Source organism: Oreochromis aureus, linkage group 11 (genome assembly GCF_013358895.1).
Source record: "Oreochromis aureus strain Israel breed Guangdong linkage group 11, ZZ_aureus, whole genome shotgun sequence".
NCBI classification, from domain to species: domain Eukaryota; kingdom Metazoa; phylum Chordata; class Actinopteri; order Cichliformes; family Cichlidae; genus Oreochromis; species Oreochromis aureus.
Genome location: NC_052952.1, coordinates 14,497,714 through 14,517,666, shown reverse-complemented (window position 1 = coordinate 14,517,666; position 19,953 = coordinate 14,497,714). Strand labels below are relative to the sequence as shown.

General features: G+C 40.4%; 1 protein-coding gene across 3 annotated transcripts in view; it reads left to right on the top strand.

Annotated features, from left to right (window-relative positions):
* Positions 1-19,953, top strand: part of LOC116320619 (furin-like protease kpc-1) — a 200,068-nt gene that overhangs the window by 140,881 nt on the left and 39,234 nt on the right. For all 3 annotated transcript variants that reach the window (XM_039619940.1, XM_039619938.1, XM_039619939.1), the window contains exon 13: positions 2,376-2,489. In XM_039619940.1, coding sequence (XP_039475874.1) covers positions 2,376-2,489 — 114 coding nt within the window. The remainder of the gene's footprint in view (positions 1-2,375; positions 2,490-19,953) is intronic.

Genomic DNA, 19,953 nt, shown 5'->3' with positions numbered 1-19,953 from the left:
GAAAAAACACACAACTCCACATATAAAGGCTGTGGATGGTGGATTTGAACCCAGGACCTTCTGCGAGGCAACAGTGCTACCCACTGCTCCACTGTTCCGCCATATAATATGTGGTCGAAAATATAAATACATCTAGGATGTCATAAATAATTAGTGGATTACTAGAGATATTGGCGCAACTTAGTATAGAAACCATCATTAACTTGTATTGTTCTACTTTAATAGTGCTTTGAACTTGTGGCAAGTAAACTAAAAGCAGTGGAAAGAAAGAAACACGCAGTCTAGCATTCCTACAAAGAGCTCCTGCAGGGAAAAAAACCCAGCCACCTCTGTCTGAAATAAACCTCACAAGTTAACAGCTCAGTTCATCTTAAGTCCATTACAGCATAAGCAATAGTTCTGTTTAACCAGCACTATGGCGGATGCTGGTCGTGGGGTTTTCATATTAATTTCGTGGCCTAAACCTATTCACACGTCCCTTCAGGGGCTGTGCTGCAAAGAGGAGTGAAAACACTGCGAAAGAGAGAGAGAACGAGAGAGAGGGAGATAGCAGCACTGCTCTCTCAGCCAACAGTGTGTTTTTAAGAGCAAAACGACTTTTCCAAAATAAATAGATCTGTGTCGCGGACTGCTAGGAGAGAGAAAAGCCCTCGGTTCAATAATTAATTCCCGAGTCGAGGGTTTTGGAGAGCCGCTGATTGGGCTGATTTTTTATTTTTTTTTATTCTGTTATGATACAAAGGAGGCCGTTTGAAGTAATTTGTCCCAGAGAGAGCAGCTTGGAATACCATACATGCTTTGATTTAGCAAAGCAAATTTAATTTTGTTTGCTTTATGCAAACCAGCCGGGGCCGCGGGGCTTTCTCTGATTCCACCAGAGGGGTGATGGTGGTGGTGGTGGTGCTGATGATAGAGGTGGGGGAGTGCACACAGCAGAATCACGCTGCTGCCGCTAATATATAATACAGACCGCACACTCGTACACACACGCACACGCACGCACGCAGTGAGCAGCAACAGTTCAAAAGTACAAAGCTTACACACCACCCCACGCACGCACGCACACGCACACAGTCCAATCCCTTTGAAATCAAAGCTTAAAATAATTGTTTGTGCGTTGTGTTTTGTTTCATTCTATCCGTCTATTATTAGTGTTACTGGTATTATTTCTATCATGTTGTTTTAGCTGCTTGTTCGCGCTGCTTGCCAGGGTTTTGTTTTATGCTGCTAATGAAAGCTTCTCTCCCCGCTTTTGTTCTGCTTTATTTTTTTCAAATACGTGAATGGAATACATCTGTTTATGTCTGCGCCTGATATTTCCCAAGATGTCTAACACCCAGCAGCACAATAATGAAGAGGCTACTTGTGGGTTTTTTTCCCCCTTTTACTTTCCAAAGGGCTTTTTTTTTTTTTTTTTTAAATCTCCACGTCTTAGTGCAGATTTCGCCGTTGACTGTGACGTTACACCTTAGCGCGGAGCCGGATGCATGCATGATGTGTTGCAGTTTTATCATTAATGATGGGAGAAATTAGCTGTGTAGTATACCTTTAATTACCTTCATTCTATCCTTCTGTACTGGAGAAATGAGTGCCTGTGTACAGATGTTGAGGCACACAGCAGAAGCGTTTCTGCTCAGGAACAGGAAAAAAAAAAGAAAAGGTGTTCAGAATGGGTAGCCAAGCGGTTTTCTTATGCTCCATTCAAGTCATTTTCTTAGGGAACAATAATGAGTGGATAAAGCAGAAAAACCCAATTTCCTTTATGCTTTTTATATCCTGAAAAAGCCCTCATTGACGACCCTTTGGTCTTTTGTTATAGAAAACTGAGCTAATATCCTCCAGCTCTCTGCACAGTTTAAAGGTCTTAATTGGATTCCATTAGTATATTGCTTGACATGACACTTGAGTCCGCTCCATTAGAATTCCCCTGCCCGGGATTAAAAAGAAGACTTTTTCTACATTCGACTCTCTTGGCTCTTTTGTTAAAGTCTCATATATTCTTTGTTGGATTCACAGTTTTTAGTGACACCATTATTAAAAATGTAAGCTTGACTTTAAGTAGGTGCTTTTATGTCTAGAGGACCTGCTATTAAAGGTATGGCAGCGTCTCATCGCGGCAGTTTATGTATCAATAAACCTTTGCATTAATACAGTGCAAGCTTTACATGTGGGCCTGATAAAATGTGTTGTACGCCCCATAAAACTGTCCTCCAGCTTTTTTCTGCACAAGACTGGAGCGCTGAGCTCCCTGCAGGTTTCTTTTCAGAGTATCACGCAGAGTTGAAGTGTTTCCTCTGTGGTTTCAGTCGGTGTAGAACACAGGCCGAAAGGAAGGATGCGTTTGATGATATTCTGTTTTATGTCTCTTGCCCTAGTCCTGAGCTGACGTGGAGGGATGTTCAGCATCTGATCGCCAAGACAGCAAAGATCCCCGACCCTAAAGAGCCTGGCTGGAACATCAATGCAGCAGGATACCATGTTCACCATAGGTACCGTAAAACATGCATGCAACACAAACATGTGGCGTTACCTCTGGGGTTAGTCCCAGCAGTCTGCCAGCATCTCGCCTACTTAACTTACTAGTAAACTAATTAATGTATTAATCAGTCGCATGAATCATTAGGTGTATAGGTTTTTATGAGCTAAATTACATAGCTGAAACACTTGTTTGTTTTTTTTACCCCGAGGTTGTGCAGACAGCACAGACTTTATAAAATCATTTCTCCAGTCCAAGAAAAATTGCAAAAATATAACCCCCAGGGGCGTCGTAAGGACCGTGAAATATTTGGTGGTGGGTGGGGATGGCTCTGCCCAGCCCTAAAATTTTTTAGATTTTCACCCAATAAATTTTTGAGCGTATATATGAGTAAAATGAATGTGGTAAAGGTTCCTAAGATGGTTCCCTAACATAAAGTGTGAAAAACAAAACAAGTGCAATCTAACTTCCCTTTCATCTTCATTGTCATGTTTATTTCCAACAGTAAGAGGAGAACAGAAGAATTATAGCCATGATGTAAATGAAGAAGTCATAGGCTCGACTGTATGTTGCCAATACTTCAAAATAAAATCGACCAATCTGGATCTCCCGAGCTTCTGTTCTTATAATCTTCTATTATGCGACAACTGCCCTGTTTGTGCTGTGACGAACATGAACTGTGACAAACTGCGTTAACTCTGTGTGTTATCTATCTGATACCCTCCTCTTCTTCACCTCTCCAGGAGCTCTTTTTGGTGTCTCATCTCTCTGTGACACTCCTTATCTGCTCTGCTGTCTCCTCCTCTTCTCTTCGCCTCCTGATTAGATTATAAAATGTTTCTTAGTCAGTTTATTTTATATGTAGATAGACAAAAGGCAAATGTTGTCTTTTTCTTCTTTATAATCATATGGGAAAGGTTTCCCTTCATGATGTTTATATAATACAAAACCACTTCAGAACCTCTGAGCTCGATTGGCTAGCATAAGTGCTCTCTTGTTCATGAACCTCAGCTTGTAGATGACTCATCTGCTGCAACAGCAACAGGAGACAACGCCTCCTTCACCTCCTCTGACCTCACTTGCACCTCATTGCCTTATACCTCTTTTTTTATGTTTTTTATTTTTAAAAAGGTTATTATAACTATCGACATCAGATGCCAACAATGACTCACTCAGCTCTCTCACTGTTTTCAGGTTGTCTGTCCCATTCTCGTGAACGCAATATCTCGAGTTTAGCATCAACAATAACTTGTAATCAATGATTATCTAACTACATTCTGGTCGCCAGCATCACTATAAATATTTCTGGCAATAACCCCTAATTACCAAACTTCAAATAAATATTCAATAGGAAGAACAGATGACATCATATATCCACTGAATGATTCAAATAGTTTAAAAAAGCAATTGTTTTGTGAATCTCCTGTGACAGATGAATTGTACAGTCGTTTTACCTGTAAATATTCTCACTCTCCAATATTTGCCTATATAACAAATATTTTGTTTAACTAAAATGTGAAAAGTCATCTGGGCAAATGATTTAATTAAAATTCATTTCAAATCAATTCAGTTCTGTTCGATTTTACTCTATTTATATGGCAACAAATCCCAGCAACAGTTGCCTCAAGGCACTTTACACTGTAAGATGAAAACCCTACAGTAATATATAGAAACCCCCAACAATCAGAAGGCCCCCTTTGTATAAGCACTTGGTGAAAGCAGGAAGGAAAACCTGCCTTTTAACAGGAAGAAACCTCTCTGAGCCAGGACCGGGCTCAGGGAGGTTTTCAATTTGATACCATAAGTGCATCTCGTAAAAATTGGTGACCTTGACCTCAAGGTTAGAGGTCAAGTTTTCTGAAAATCTTCTGAACATGATAACTCCAAAGAGATCTCATCTGGGCTTTCCAAATTTATACCATTGGTACATCTACTAGGAGACTGAGGGGTAGCACTGGCAGTATCAGTATTTTTGAATTTGTAGTGTAAACGATTAGTGACCTAGTTTGAGTTACTAAAAATTGATATCAAATTACTGCGGGCCATGTTGTATAATGAGAAGTTGTAGCTGCTGTCAAAGGCACTAAAAATGTCACAATGTTGACTTAAAAATTTGTGCTGCTGTTGTGTAACAATCATATTTGAAACTTTCTGACCTTTTTCTGCATATTTGTGAATTCAGAAATTCAGCAGTATTTCTTCATTTCTAAATGTTTTTACTGCTGAAAAGCAAAGTAGTTCAAAATCATTATCTTCCTGCCTGGGAATGAATAATTTTAATTAATTACAGTTATTACTAGTGACTTTTTGCCTCGATTGTAAATAACAGATAAAAAATGCAGATGAACCATCAGCTGCTGCTTTGTAGGATATATGTTGCTTGTGTCGATAATAAAGATAATCTTTCAATTACGTTACACCTGCGCTGTATGCTTCATGGCATCTTGTAGGCGTAAAATATAATACAGCCAGATAAAAGATTTAGAGCATAAAGGAAGTTTTATGGGCAGATTTATAAAAAGTATGATTCCATTAATTATACCTATGAACTCTAATTTTCTCTTAACCATTGAAAACATCACTAAAACTTTGAAACTGCTATCTTTAGAAGGGCATATCCTGCAAATTTGTCGGTCTCTATTTAGTCTGGGGCATTATAGCTACTTAAGTTGGCCACTGAATCTATTGAGCTAAATTAGAGAAATTAATTAATATATTTAGTGGTTAGGCTCCGATGACCCATCATGGAAGAGCATGGTGGCAGTGGTGAAGATAGAGGCTTGGATGGAGCTTTGAGAGAATCAAGTAAGGCAGAAATGAGGAGGAGGTGGGTTGCACAGATGATATTCTGAGAATGATGTGAGAATGATGGAAGAGCGCTGAGATTTAAAGCACATTGGAGGCTCATTGGCTCAATGAAGGTGGGCAAGAAGATGATTGGACTAGTGTAATGATGTTTGATAGCGTGGGAATGTGGAGGTGATGCAAAGAACAGTCTAGCAGCTGAACATCCGGGAAAACAGTCAGATGAGTGATTACAGATCTTCTTTACTGAACTTCCACACAAGCTTCATTTTCAAAGATGGCAGCCAGTCAGTTAAATATAAACTGCTCAACTGGCAGATGTGCTCAATGGCATTTCAGTTTTCAGATTTGCTTCCACATTGTCTCGCCAACTGCACACGTGCAGTATTGTTTTCATCTGTAGGTTCGTGAATATAAAGCTCCTTTTGATTCATTGAGTATTGATAGTCTTGTCAACAGTTTTACTAGCATGTCTTTTATGTTTGTGCTCTTTGGGGAATATACTTAACCGACCACTGGGGATTTTTTTTGTATGGCAACAACACAAGTGGCCTCTTGGAAACACTGAGAAGAAGGTTGAGTAGCAGCATCATGTCCAGCTCTCCATGTTTCAAACCAAGCTAGCAAACTGAAGAGTAGAAAAGAAGGATGAGATATATTACCCTTGAGTCTGGAAGTGAAAGTCTCACTCATTTTTGTTGCACTACTCTGTCTTTATTTAGCAAACGGATTCCTAAATAATGAAATGATTTAGCAATTTAGCAATGAAACTAATCAGAGCAGATATAAATTAAAATCTGATGCTGTCCACATGAACTGCATCAGAGAGCATAACCTTTATTATTATAGATGGATTACAAGCCAGATGAGACTTTTCATTCTGCCTATTGGCCAGATGTGTCTGGGGCGGAGCAAGAAAGGTAAATATAATAACAAAGTGCTGTTTTTTGGACTGTTTTTTAGAAAACATAAAGATTTTATGTTCCTTTTGCAGCTAGTTCTTAGCCTGTACTGACCTTTGCACATCTACAGTATGTTGCCACATCCAAGCTTACCGGGCTATGGGAAGGTGTTTCGCTCAAACTTGCAGTTACACCTAGTAGTTGGGTCGGATCACTTCCACACCACAATCAAGCTGGGCAAAAGATCCATGCCAAAGGGGGAAAACAAACGTGATTTAAACTGACTAAACACCACTGGTGTAAAAACATCTCAACCTATTCTGAACCAAAGTTGTCATCCTTATTCAGTGCCCTGTTGGCTTCACTTGCAATACCCGGGAGCGGTGTCCATCTTTTATGTACAGTTTATATCAACCTCTAGTAGTGACCTGATGTGTGACACTGTAAACAAGGCAGGCTGAAGCTTTCGCTGTGGACTGGGAACTCTAACCACATGTAACCTCTGGCTTGATAACAAAATATAAGTAAGAGAAAATCTCAAAACACATTAACACATATTAACATTTTATCTGTTTAACCTTAGTACTCAGGTGTTAACATAACAACCAGACTTCTACTACCTATCCACTGATGCTGTTTCCACATGCGCGCACACACACACACACCTCTTTTGTCTGTGCTCACACCTCCACACTCTCCTCATATATAAAGTGCTTCAACCACAAAAAGCAGCAGTCTGTTTTATGACAGTTGAGACAGGTGATCTTGTCCGGGGAGGAGTGTCATTGTAATCCTCTAATGTTATTATCACACCCACAGCGTGTCTGAGTGTCCGTACCTGCAATGATTTACAGACACAGGCTGGAGGGACTGGAGCTTCTCTCTCTCTCTCAGTGTAGAACCAGAGCGAGCGAGAGAGAAACCCATGCTCTTCTAGACATCCCATAAACGGTTTTACAATGCTTTCACAGTGTCTGCCAGGCGATGACATACCGGTAATCAGTCATAGTGTTAGTGATGCTTTTCTCTGCTCACCGTCTCACTCACCTTAAACTTGCTTCTCTTCATCTTTGCTGTAACTAACACTCCTCGCCTCTCTTTGTAGTTTTTTTCCTCAACATTCCTCTTCTCTCCTCTCCTTTTCCCCTTTTGCTCACTGTTATTCTCGCTCACTCCTTTCTTATTTCTCTCATCCATCCCCTCTTTCGCAGCATGCCATGTCATAAAATAGATTGTAATTACTGTGTTGCTGTGAGAAGAATGGATTAATTAAAATATAATGATGCCGATCACACCAGCGGGCGTCTGTTGAAATCTGCCCATTTAGGGGCTATGGCAGAGGACTTGTAATGCCCTGATCATACTGCAGCGGCCACACTAATTATAAAGAATGGTTTATTACATGCGTCAGGACGGGTGGACTAGGTAGTGCCACGAGCACAGGGTCACTTACCATCAATAAGGTTGTTGCAGTACATTAAAGATTAGATGTGATATCTGTAATGAGAGGATCCAGGTTTAAGAAAATGAAAGACGGTCCTGAAGCGCATCGCTGTATGAGGTTGGACAAGAGATGCTTTCATTACTACTTGAGGTCCTGAGAAGAAGATGGCTTAAATAAAATCAGGAAGAAAATGATAAAGAGCAGAGTGTGTTTTCATTATTAATATTATTATTACCATAAAATAGTCCAACTGTACAGAATTATGTTTCTAAAAGTAGGCTTTGGACAGACATAAAGTAGATCTGTTATACTAATTTCAACTTTAAATCTTTTTGGACTCAACTAGTGGAACTTGCATGATTCTGAGTCTAAATAATCCTTATTTATTCTTATTTATTGTACAGATCCTTTTTTCATTTAGTCCATCCACTGTCTGCTTTGTCTTTGAACATTTTGTCTCATTGGCTCACCTTCATAAATAGCAGGTCTGAACAGCAGTTGTATGTATGAGAAGACCAAATTAAGGATATCTGCTGTCACTGACACCATACAGTGTAGAAAAAGCTTTCTGAAACTGAGTGTTTAGAGCAATCTGAAGCCAGAGCTTATGGTTCACAGGGACTACATTCAAATCTGCTGACCTAATTATTTAAAGCTTTGATCATATCTACAATGACCAGCCCCTAGACATGCATAGGGCAGACATAAGAAAAAAGTATAGGGCCACTTTAGGAGTGAGCAACAATACTATGTTGTAGAAATTCAATTCAGAGTTAGTTATTTGGCACCAACTCAAAAAACAGTGGCCCCAAGGCACTTGATATTAAGATAAAGGTGAGGTAAGACCTTACCTTAAGGTATTATAAGGTAAGACCCAATCCCAACAGTTACACAGCTCCCTTTAGCAGGGGTGTCACTGAGTGGAAGGCTTTGGAAAATGTGAAAAGGGCATAGATTTGGGACAACTGTGTTTTCTCATGTTTTACAGCCTTTGCTCCCAATAAAGACCTCCTCCATGGCCATTCATACTACAACAAAATAACTAAGTAATAGATAAATAACTGTAATCTGCTAATAGAAATTACATTTTTTTTTACACATTGCTTCCTTATAACTTAGTCCCAAAATGTTGTCCTGGCAAAAAATGAGTACTTAGCGACAGTGGGAAGGAAAAACTCACTTTTAACCGGAAGTCAGCAGAGCCAGCTCAGGTAGGGGCAGCCATCTGCCACGGCAAGTTGGGGGTTGAGGGGAAAGAGAAACTGCACAGTATTCATACAGATCCACGTCTTTCAGCTGATGCCTATTCCTCTAAAATCAAGAAATATTTTTCTTATTGTCCAGAAGTTTCATTTTGTTACCGAAATCAGCATGTTAGTCCTCTCAATAAAGACTGACTTTGCCATGCTGTCGGCGCCAATCTGTCGCAAACTCGAGTTTCTTGTGAAGATTCAAATAACAGCTTTGAAGTGCAGTTTTTAGCAAACATTAATCAAACAGCATCAATAGTTAGAGGCTGTACAGCAGAGGATTACTGATCCGTCAGAGCGAGACGGTGTTCGCAGGATGGACACAAAACGCAAACAACAGAGTAGAACATTATTTCTTCTTTCAAAAAGTTAGCTTTCGCTTTAATTGAGGAAAATCAGAGTTGCTGGATGTAACCTCTTTAAAAGTTTTGTTGGGAGCATGTGCGGATTGGGGACAGATGGCTGCAGAGAAAGCATCGACTGCATGGCTTTGTTAAAGCTGCAGGAAAAATAGCTTCCTTATAGATGTTGGGTGAGTTGGCATTGATGTGTGTGTGTTGGGGGATTTGGCGGGGCGTTGGGTGGGTGGAATGGGTCGCACGCATCCTAGAGTTCCCATCTGTTTGACCTCCATATAGACTGGGAGCTTTCGTAAAAAGCAACAAAAAAAAACTCTGATGTTGGGGAGCGACCCACCACCCTCCGCCTCTCCACCCTCTGCTCCCACTGCCATGACGACAATAAACATGTCAGCCGCCACACGCCACAGCAATCTGCAATCAGATTTACTGTGCATGAAATATGGTGGTGCTTTTATTGGTCCAAAGACTTGTCACTCATAATTTATAGGCTGTTGCCGGGCCGGCTGTGATGTCAGCCGGCTCCCAGCACCCTCAGGAGAATCAGAAGAGAGAGTGGGGGGGTGTTGGGGGGAATAGAGATATAAAAGCACAAAAAAAACTGTGTGTATGAGTGTGAGAGGGGAGAGAGAAAGAAAGGTGATGGAAATGGGTGAAAAGAGGAAAAAGGAATAACACGCATCCATCCTGTCTCTCTCCGAGCTGAGTTTATCAGACTGAGGGAGTGAATGTGTCAGTTTTTTTTCTAGGAACTCTACAAATGGATCTCCCTCTTCTCTTCTCTCCTTTCCTCTCCTCTGGCGTTGCTCTGTAGTCTTTGAACATTGACACCTATTGATCACATGGTCTGCGAAGGGAAGAAAAAAAAGAAAGAAACAGCAACAAATCTGCGTTTCACATCTCCACTCGAAGCCTCTCTAACCTAGAAATAGAAGGAGGAGAGTCTGCAGCAGAGGGATGACGTACGAGAACAAGCAGAGTGTCCAGACGGGCTTAATTTCATTTAATCTCTTCTGATAGCATAGGTGCAACTACAGTAATTATCCTGTGGGAGATTGAGATAGAAAATAACAGTGGTGGAATAGATCAAAGAAACGCTGCCCCGGTTGCAAAAAACCCAAAGTGAATATCAAGGAGAATGCATGAGTGGTGAAATGGTGTCTTTAAAAAAAACGGGGGGAAAAACTGTTATGGCATTAAAAAATGAGATAAGATTCAATCCCTCTTTTGAAAAATGATACTCTGTTCATGGAGAACTATTAGAATGTTTACATTTGCGGCATTTTGTTCCATATCAAAATAATTAATTGCCTCCATTTTCAAATTAAAAGTACATTACAACACAATTAAGGATGCAAATGAGTCTGGGCCTGTCGCGAGGAGCCAGAAAAAGTGAAAGAGTGACTGCGTTGATGTATGAGGCCTCGCGTGCCTTTTTGTGTATTAGGTGTGTCGCAATGGATCATTGTGCACGGCTGTGTGTGTTTGCGTAATCAAATACAGAAAGAATGTGTCGTTATTGACGAGGAAGACTCAGTGTTGAAATTTCATCAGCTCGGGGACATAAATCAGAGCTCTGCAGTAATAAACAACAGAGTAATTAGGTCACTCTTCCCTCAGCAACTGAAAGAGACATTCTTTTTGTTTTTAAGGCCTCTGCCGTGGTTTTGAAAATCACCCGACATGAACAGTACGCACACTTTTACATGCATACACGTACATATTTCTCCGTCTGTCCTCCCTTCCAAAGGCTCTGACCTCCAACGAGCCTGTTTCATGAAAGATGTCTACATCGTGGTCGGATCCAGGAACGGTAAAACATAATTTTGTCATAACCTTCCCTCTTCGGAGGGAAAACAGATATAAAAGTATATAGCCTGTGGTTTACTGCAAGTCCCCCTCACCCAACCTGGCTGCACGCAGGGGTTGATGGATGCTGGGCGTCGGCCGCCTTTTAATTGCTCGTAAATTTTTGATCCAGGGGAAAAAACGCCACATTCTCCTTGTCCCCCGGCGACATGGGTGACAGAGCCGCTCAGGAGGGAATAAAAGAACCTCGGCGAGCAACAGCGGGAGGATGGGAGGTAGAGGAAAAGGAGACACACAGGCACAATGACACACTTTCAGATATAAAGACACGCAGGTGCAGGAAGCATACTAAGTAGAAGGCCTTGTGAGCACACGAAGGACCTTTAAAAGCTATCGCTATGATGAATTTTTATACGGTGAAATCTTTTATACTGTCTACATCGACAAAAAGCAGTAACAGTTATTTTCTCTTTATAAATGATGATGATACCAAATGTCATCCCTGGCTTCTAGAAATGATGTCTGTAGATATTTTTGATTAACATATCAAGTCATAAAGTCCCCACTGTCTAAAATATCCTGGTAGAATTCAGTAAACAAATGGACAACCATAGGCTCTGTGTAAATTCTTGAAACCACACTGAAAAGAAGAGAGCCAGTGAAAACTTATAACTGCTGTGGTGTAAAATCATTTTGAGTGAAGATTTTGAAGGTTATCGCAGTATTGTAACACAAATGGGGTGAAGCCTGCAAGCTTTTGCAGAAAGACAACTTGAGCTGTGCTGCATCATACACATGTAACATCCCTCATCCCCACCACGTGATAGACCAAACACACGCTCACAATTAAGCTGCAAATTTCCTGTTTGACATAGTGCAGCTAGCTAAGTATTTCTAGCTGTATGCTTCTGCTGTACAAAGTAATTTCAAGCATGAGTTGAAACTAAAAGTGTGGTAATGCTGAAAACTTTAAAGAAATCTGAGAGATGCAATCTAAATATGAAGGCATGGATGGACCCAAGCCCAATCTCACTTGAAAAATTTGTGTTAGGCCAACTTTGTACCAATGAGAACAGTGGGAGTCTTTACATTCCCCTCTTTAGTGGCCTGCTTGCAGCACTGAAATGTTGGTCTTACAATTCGCCTTCAAGAACTCCATTTTTTTTTTTTTTTTTTTACCTCTGCTGTGTTTGTGTAAATAACACTTACATAGATAGTACTTTAATTTTTAAATAACAGGAAGTTTTATCAAAGAAAAACACTTTTTAGTCTTGTTCCATTACCTCTGTGGGAAAACACGACAGAAATTGTCCACTTCGAGCACTTACTGCGTCTTGTTGATCTATGAAAGGAAACAGTACAGGGCAAAGAACTGAGGTGTAGTAGCCTGCACAATGCACATTCAGATCTTTTTTCTTCTTTTACTGTGGAAGTGTCCTTTAGGCGTCTGCACGGCGCTCACAGTAATGAAGATGAAATTGAAAAATGGGCTTTAAAATCCATCTCTGCAGACTTGCGACTGTTGCCAAGCCTAACAGATGCTCATCTGATCGATTTCCTACCCCGTTTGTCTTCTTCCCGAGATGAAAGTATGAGAAGATAAATACAGGTTTATCCCACCATTTGCTTGTTCATTGCGGTAAGGTCCGACAACCTGCCGGGGATTTTGATTATTTCCTTCTTCCATGTCAGACTCAGCCTAGCATCAGATCCTATCACTATTTTTTTTCTGTTTTTTTCTCTCCTCTTTCCCTCTCTCCTCCTCACCCCTGCTGTTCGTGTTGTTCCAGTCTCATTTGGTGGTTCTCAGCTCACCAGGTTTGGCCTGTTGTGATCTCTTCCCTCTCTCCATCGATTTTGCCTCCTCTACCTACACCCCCAGTCCCCCGGGGCTGGCCAAATCAAGACACACGGTGATAATTCAGAGGTCACACTCTGGACCTGAGTTCAGAGGTTGAAGGGTGCTGGTCAGGATCCTGCTCAGCTCTGTGTGTGTGTGTGTGTGTGTGTGTGTGTGTGTCTGATAGTGGGGATGAGAATGGGGATTAAGGTTCTAATCAGATACTGTTTGCACACACGAACATATAGATTGATATAAAAACCTGCAACATATTTGTTATCAAATAAAATTTAACATTTTATTTTTAGTGCCTGTTTATTTACGATGTAAGTGTACTAAGACGTAACTTTGTCACCCTTAAAGACAGTGACAGTATCCACTATTGTGCTATAAATACAGTGGTTTGGTTGGTTTGAACATACATTCTCAGCAACTTAATTGTTTTTAATAGAAAATGGAATTATGATTGAGGCTCCAGAGTTTTCCTTTCTCCTTTCCTTGTTGACATAATTTGACTATTAATAGATGTCCTCATAGAAATATGCAGAATCTGTAGGTAAGGGATGAGACTGTTGGTACAAGAAGCATTCAGGCTTCTGTTAGTAGTCCACTCGTAATCTAAACACTCTGACGTCATTAGCCATTTCCGGGTCCAAACCCCCCCCCCCCCCACCCCCTCCTCCTCCTCCTCCTCCTCCTCCTTCTTCTTCTTCTTCTTCTTCTTCTTCTTCTTCTTCTTCTTCTTCTTCTTCACTGTGGCATGACTAACAGTTTAAAACACTCCAAATTCTTTCATCTTAAATGAAATGTTCAGTGTGGCTCCTCTTCAAAATGTTACAATAAAGTATAACATCCAGACATCCATGAAAAAGAGTATTTACAAAGTTTAACAGAGTTAGTAGTTAACAGTTAGCTCGCTAGTTTGTTTGTCACAATAAAATCTTGAAGCCACCACCTTTTCTCTGGTGACAGTTTTGCTTTTAATTAACATTTTCAAAATGTGTATTTGTATAAAAAAAAAATCCAGCAAGTCTTGGTCCTCATATATACCGGCTACAACAGCCAGAGTTTTGCCCATTGCCATGAAACATAGTCAGTGGGTTGCCAGATTGCATGGTAGTGAAATAGACTTTTTCAGCATCTGGCTGTCCTCCCACTCCATGCACAGAGGTTTGTTTGTTTTTGTTACAGATACCTTGCTCATTTAATTAAGATTGTAATATTTTCATATCCTCCTATTATAAATACAACCGCTCATTTTAAAAGCTATATTTAGTAGAGTGATGTAATTTTTGCTGACCATACAGATATACCTTTTAAACTGCTTTTCAACATCACATTGAACACCACTTCCATTGGTAGACACAGATAGGCACAGGGTCTTCTTAGCGACAAAGCACCTTTAACAAAAACAAAAACTTAATCAGGAGAAAGTCTTAAGTATAAAGTCATCTCTGGCAAACGAAGAGGGAGAACATCTTAGCAAAAAAGGAAATATGCTGAGAATAAAGAACAATTTTTTAAAAAGATATCGACAATGCATGTCTTTTTGGAGCAAGAAAGGGTTTAATTTTAATAGAATGAAAATAGTTATCCAGATTCTCTGATATCGCTGTTACAGTTTTTCAGAGGCTAACCACCTTAGCTGATGTCGTGCTGCCGGCTGACCGCCTCGCAGACCCACAGCTCTCTTCCACCGGCCACAAAGGGAAAGAGAGATGGGTGAGCCTGATCAACCCCAGTAGTGTCAACCCAATTACTCATTCTCTTAAAGGGCTATTAAAACATAATTGCCCAGCGATTTACATCCAAGTTAACGTGGCCCCGAGATAATTTATTATTTTCCATAAGCCCTATCTTTTGTGTGCCGACTGAAAGAGTGTGTGGGGGAGAAAGAGAGGGAGACTGTAATTTCCTGAGTCATGAAGAAAGGCATGTTGGCAGCCCAGTGTAATTGTTTAAACCCCACTCTCAGACACCTTCCAGTCACCCCCTTTTAATCCTCGTTATCGCTCTCATTAGCCTGGGGTCAGGGGTCAGCCAGCTCCCTCTAGAAACACAAACAGAGCACTGGGAAGAGGAAGTCATGGATGGTGGGCTGGAGGAAGGACTCAGTGAATGGGATGGAGATTTTCACTTCAGTTCTGAGCATATTGTCTTTGCTTTATCTGTCTTTTTATTTGTATAATAGAGTTAATATCATTGTTTTAGGGTGTAACAGAAATGACACAGTTACGAATGAGAGTTTAGGTGCTGTACTAAAGCATGTAAATGCCATAGTAATTAGAAATGTAATTGAAATGTATGAAGTTATTAAAGAAGTTAGGGTTTCAGAAGGTCATTTTTGTTTTGTAACTTCAAAAGCTGCATTTGCTGCTACTTATTTTAATCGATCTTCATTGCATCAAAATCCATTAATTTTGTAATCCAAACCTGAATGAGATCCAGTCGACTCCATTAGAATCCAGCTCCAGAATGGGAAAATATTATGTGTATTCAACACAGACAGACCAACAGATGTTGTTTCCAGCTAGACAGACAGACTAGCTCAACTAGCATTGCAAGCTAACACATTAAGACTACTGGTCTTGACACAAATATTGGAGACGAGAGACGATGAGTGTGTTTACATAACTGTTGCTGTCCTTTTCCCCTCTTACTCTGTTTTTATGACCAGAAGGAGTTATTCCTTTCTCTTAGTTGTAAACATTAGCACACACTTTGACCAGAGACAGTGTTTATTTTATTCTATTTTATTCTACTGTATATAGTATTTTATTTTATTCTATTCTGTGCAGTTGTGTACTGTATTTATTCTTATTGTATTCTAATTTTTGCTTCATAACTTTTGCACTGTCCACTTCCTGCTGTGACAAAACAAATTTCCCGCGTGTGGGACTAATAAAGGTTATCTTATCTTATCTTAAGATGGACATAGCTTGGTCTGAAAGCAAAGCCACTATTGACGTGTCTGGCTGCATTCATTGTAATGGCCCCAAAGGGGGGCAAGGACCTGCGGTTACAAAAAGGTTTCCCATAAAAGCCTTGTGTAAACACTTACCTGACAAAACATTAGTTCAGTTTAGTAAATTCTGGTCATTCAGAAAGCAGGATTATCTGGGTATGCTCAGTCATGATTTGTTAGCCAGTGAGCTGGCAGTTTCCAAGTCACCTCTGCCCCTCATTTGTCACGTGCATTTGCAAAACGCCAAGATGGCAACAGCGAAAAACCTCTTCTCGAGACTTTAGAATCAGACTTGATAAGCCAGTGGGTGACATTATAGTAGCTTTGTGCATCTTATATAAACTGTCTATGACTTTGACGCAAGGGAGATGGAGCTCTGACATAATTACCAAAGCCTTTTGTTACTGGCTCAGTGAACCTATAGGGCTGCCAGACTCTAGTCAGCTGTCACATATGGGAAGCAAAATGCAGCTCTGTTAAATTAAAAGCAAAAATGTTAATTTTACCTAAACTAACAAAAAGTAGATTTACTTTTCAAATGTGATTTAAAAAATGATGAGAAATGTGTAATTTGCTCTTCGAAGTTAGTTTTAAAGTGTTTATGGAAGAAAGTAAAAACTACTAGACCAGTGTTAAGACTTTTGTTCTCTTCTGTACTTACATGATCAAATTTTAAATTGCAGAAATTTATCCAGGCATATGTTTTACACAGTCCTCCAAAAGACTGCAGGAACACTTTTTAATTAGAGTACAGCATCACGTCAGTTAAACTTGTGGGACATTGATCTGGTCAGTGAAGTAGCACAGTGGGTTGATAATCAGTTTCAGTTGTTTTGGTGTTAATGAATTTAACAACAGGTGCACTAGAGGTGCAACAGTGAGACAACCCCTAAAACAGGAATAGTTTTACATGTCAAGGCCACTCATCACCTTATCTGACTGTTTTTTCACTAGTTTTGCATTTGGCTAGGGCCAGGGTCACTACTGGTACATGGACCCTGCAGAGATTACACAGGTAGTCCAACTCCTCCAGGATGGCACATCAGTAGGTGGCAATAAACTAAATCCCACATCTACTTTATTAGGCTATAGGAGAGTGACAGAACTGAACACAATGAGTAACCTTTAATGTTTAAGTGCATGCAATTTAAAGTTTCAGAGCTCTAATGTGCAGCTGTCATGTTTGAAATAATATAATATAAATGTATTAACAGGTATATTTAGGCCTATTTTACTGCTCTGTGTGGTTCTGATAATCAAATCTCCAGAATAATTTTCTGGAGCATTACTTGTGTTGCATTTTAGTGTTATATTTTATAGGCTCTTTGTATATCTGTCGCTCATTCCTCTGATAATGTCTCTGATTGGAGTAGGCGGTGCTCAATTGATCCACTTTGTGCAGAAGTTAAATTTAAATTTAAAGAAACGTCCCTTTTCTTTCTGTGAATTGGCCCAGAGCCTGAGGCAGAAAGCTTGGTTAACAGAGAAAGTTGATACCCACCATCTTGAAACCCATTTTAAGTTTTGTCAAACCAGCTAACCCAAAGATAGCCTGCCTGTTTTGAACTGGAACTTCACTTTGCTGATTGTTTTCTGTGTTGACACCTTGCTTGAGAACTGTGCGACAGCTTCAGTCAGGTGCTTTAAAAAACATGTTTCCGTTATTTCGTTGGTTTGCGATCACTTGAAGCCATGCATCACGAAGAAGTTGCTACAGTTCTTCTTTGGAGTCTCCTGTCTCTTCTTGCAGCCCAGACTGACTGTCTTTTAGAGGTCAGGGCTCCGTGGACAGCTTCTTCTTGTTCCTCAAATGGACTTACTATGTGATGGATGAAGCACCTAAAACCTTTGCATGTACAATAATTCGCCTTCACCTCCTAACATTCTTTCTCCCCCATGGGTTTGAATACATAGTCTCACTCTAGTAATATATTCCCTGTGATAAATGAAGTTCAAGTTATAGTATGTTCTGAAATTAATTCTCAGACAGCTGCTTAAGGTGTTAGAGAATATAATTTACACCTAGCAGCACGGTGTAACATGCTAATGTCACTCCCTATGCCATACAGTATGACAAGGTTTCGGCTTGATAGGTCATCAAAACATAATCCCACTATCATGCCTTTTGCTTTTACATCAGCTGTAAATTTATTTCCAGCATAGTTCTCAGAAACTGTCTCCCACTGTTGCTGTGATCCTGCTCACCTCCACTGAGCCGTCTGCAGGAATCACAACCTTGTTTCCTCCCCAGTGTCCCTTTCTAATTGAAGCTAATAAAGATCAATTAAAGTCATTAAGGGCTTTTCTTAAACGAGGCCTGGCTACTAAATGCATTAGCAGGCTCTCTGTCTTCCTCACTATATACTACATGTCTCTCTCTTCCCTAATTGTGTATTCACTGAGGTGTGTTAGGATCTGTGGAGGCCGAGGTATTTCCAGGGACATATCATTGAACAGAACTGCTAGCTTCTCTAAAGGCTGTCAAACACTGCACCTGAGGCCAGCAGCGTTGGGTTTGCATTATTTCGGCCACATAGATGATGCTGAGATTCAGTCTGCTTTATGTAATTATCAGAGATGTTTTACAGGGAAAGTATCATTTTAATGATTGTGATTGCCCGTGGAACCTCATAGTACTCAAGAAATATATTCCATATATTTTTAATTAATGAGTTACTTGTTACCTTTCTGGCAAGTTTTACCATTTACTTTTGATTCTTATACTCTTTCTAATAGCAGTGCTTTTCTTTATCTTGTTATTGACCCTCTAGATCAGGATCCTAAAAAACACAAAACACAACTTGAATCTTACACAAAAAGAGGCAACAGATGTCCACAAAATTAATGCAGCTCCTCCAGTGAATACAAAAGCAGTAAATAGATCCACAAAGACATGCACATTTCAGTCATTATACCCCCCCAAAAATGCTTTCACACGTACATGTGGGTACAGTATGTTTGGTTACACTAAGACACTGAGATTCCTGTGTCTGTAAAGTTAGGGTCAGAGCGATACTGCATTATCCAGCTACTGTAGCGCTCGAGCTCTATTCTTACCACAGATTCAACAGAAAACAAGTGATGTGACAGAGCGATAAGAGAGATGAAGAAGAAGGAGAATTGACCCATTCACAGGACAGCAGGGAGCCTGATGGTGCTACCATGAGCTGACAGGACTGTCAACACACTTCACACAGAGGACTGTGTGTGTGTGCATCTACGTGCACGTGTGAGTGTTTGTATCTGAGAAAATACGTGAGTTTCCCTGTGTGTGCTTGCATGTCCTCTGCATGTGAGATTACAGTGTGTATGTAACCGAGAGCGCGTACAGTATGTGTGAGACCGTGCAGATTGTGCTCACATTAGTGCAAGTTAGAGAGAGAGCTTATGTATCTGTTAGCATTTTAAGACTAAGCCTTAGCCGATACCGCATCTCGCTTCTGTGCGTGCTCAGCTTGAGGTGCGTGTGCGTGTTTGTGTGTCTCCATGTGCCCGTCCTGCAGCTTGAGTACAGTATAGCAGCCATTCTGGTACAGAGACAAGGCGGAAAGCTCCCGATCACTCAGCCTGGGCTCTGCCTCCCTCTCCATATGGCCACGGAAAGCCTCGGCTGCCTCCCCGGGCCTCTGCCACTGCGAAAAAGCAATTGTGTGTAATGTGTAGGAATTAAGTATCCCATCATTCAGCGCAGACATGCAATTAAAAGAGCTGCAGCCGTCACTCGCGGTAGACATTGCGTGAGTCATGTCACTATAACTCAGCGAGGCTGATGGCTGCCATTTTTTTGTTCTTAAGAGAGAGAGGAGTAAACACAGAGACACACATTTCCTGTCTCTTGTTTGCTGAACACAGACATTTACATAGATATTCAGAAGCACAAATATTTCTTTTTTTTTTATGTCTGTCTAATGAAACAATGTAAAGAGTTATAGGTTACCATAATCATTTTTCATGTCCATACTGGCCTTTATTTCATCGGTTTCTTGAGAAGTCTGTGATCAGATGTATTCTCAGTCACATTTTGGTCGTATAGTTTAAGCAGCACCGTTTCAGTACGAATTCTACCTTTAGCTCCTGTTTTATGTGGGTTAAACAACTGTTAC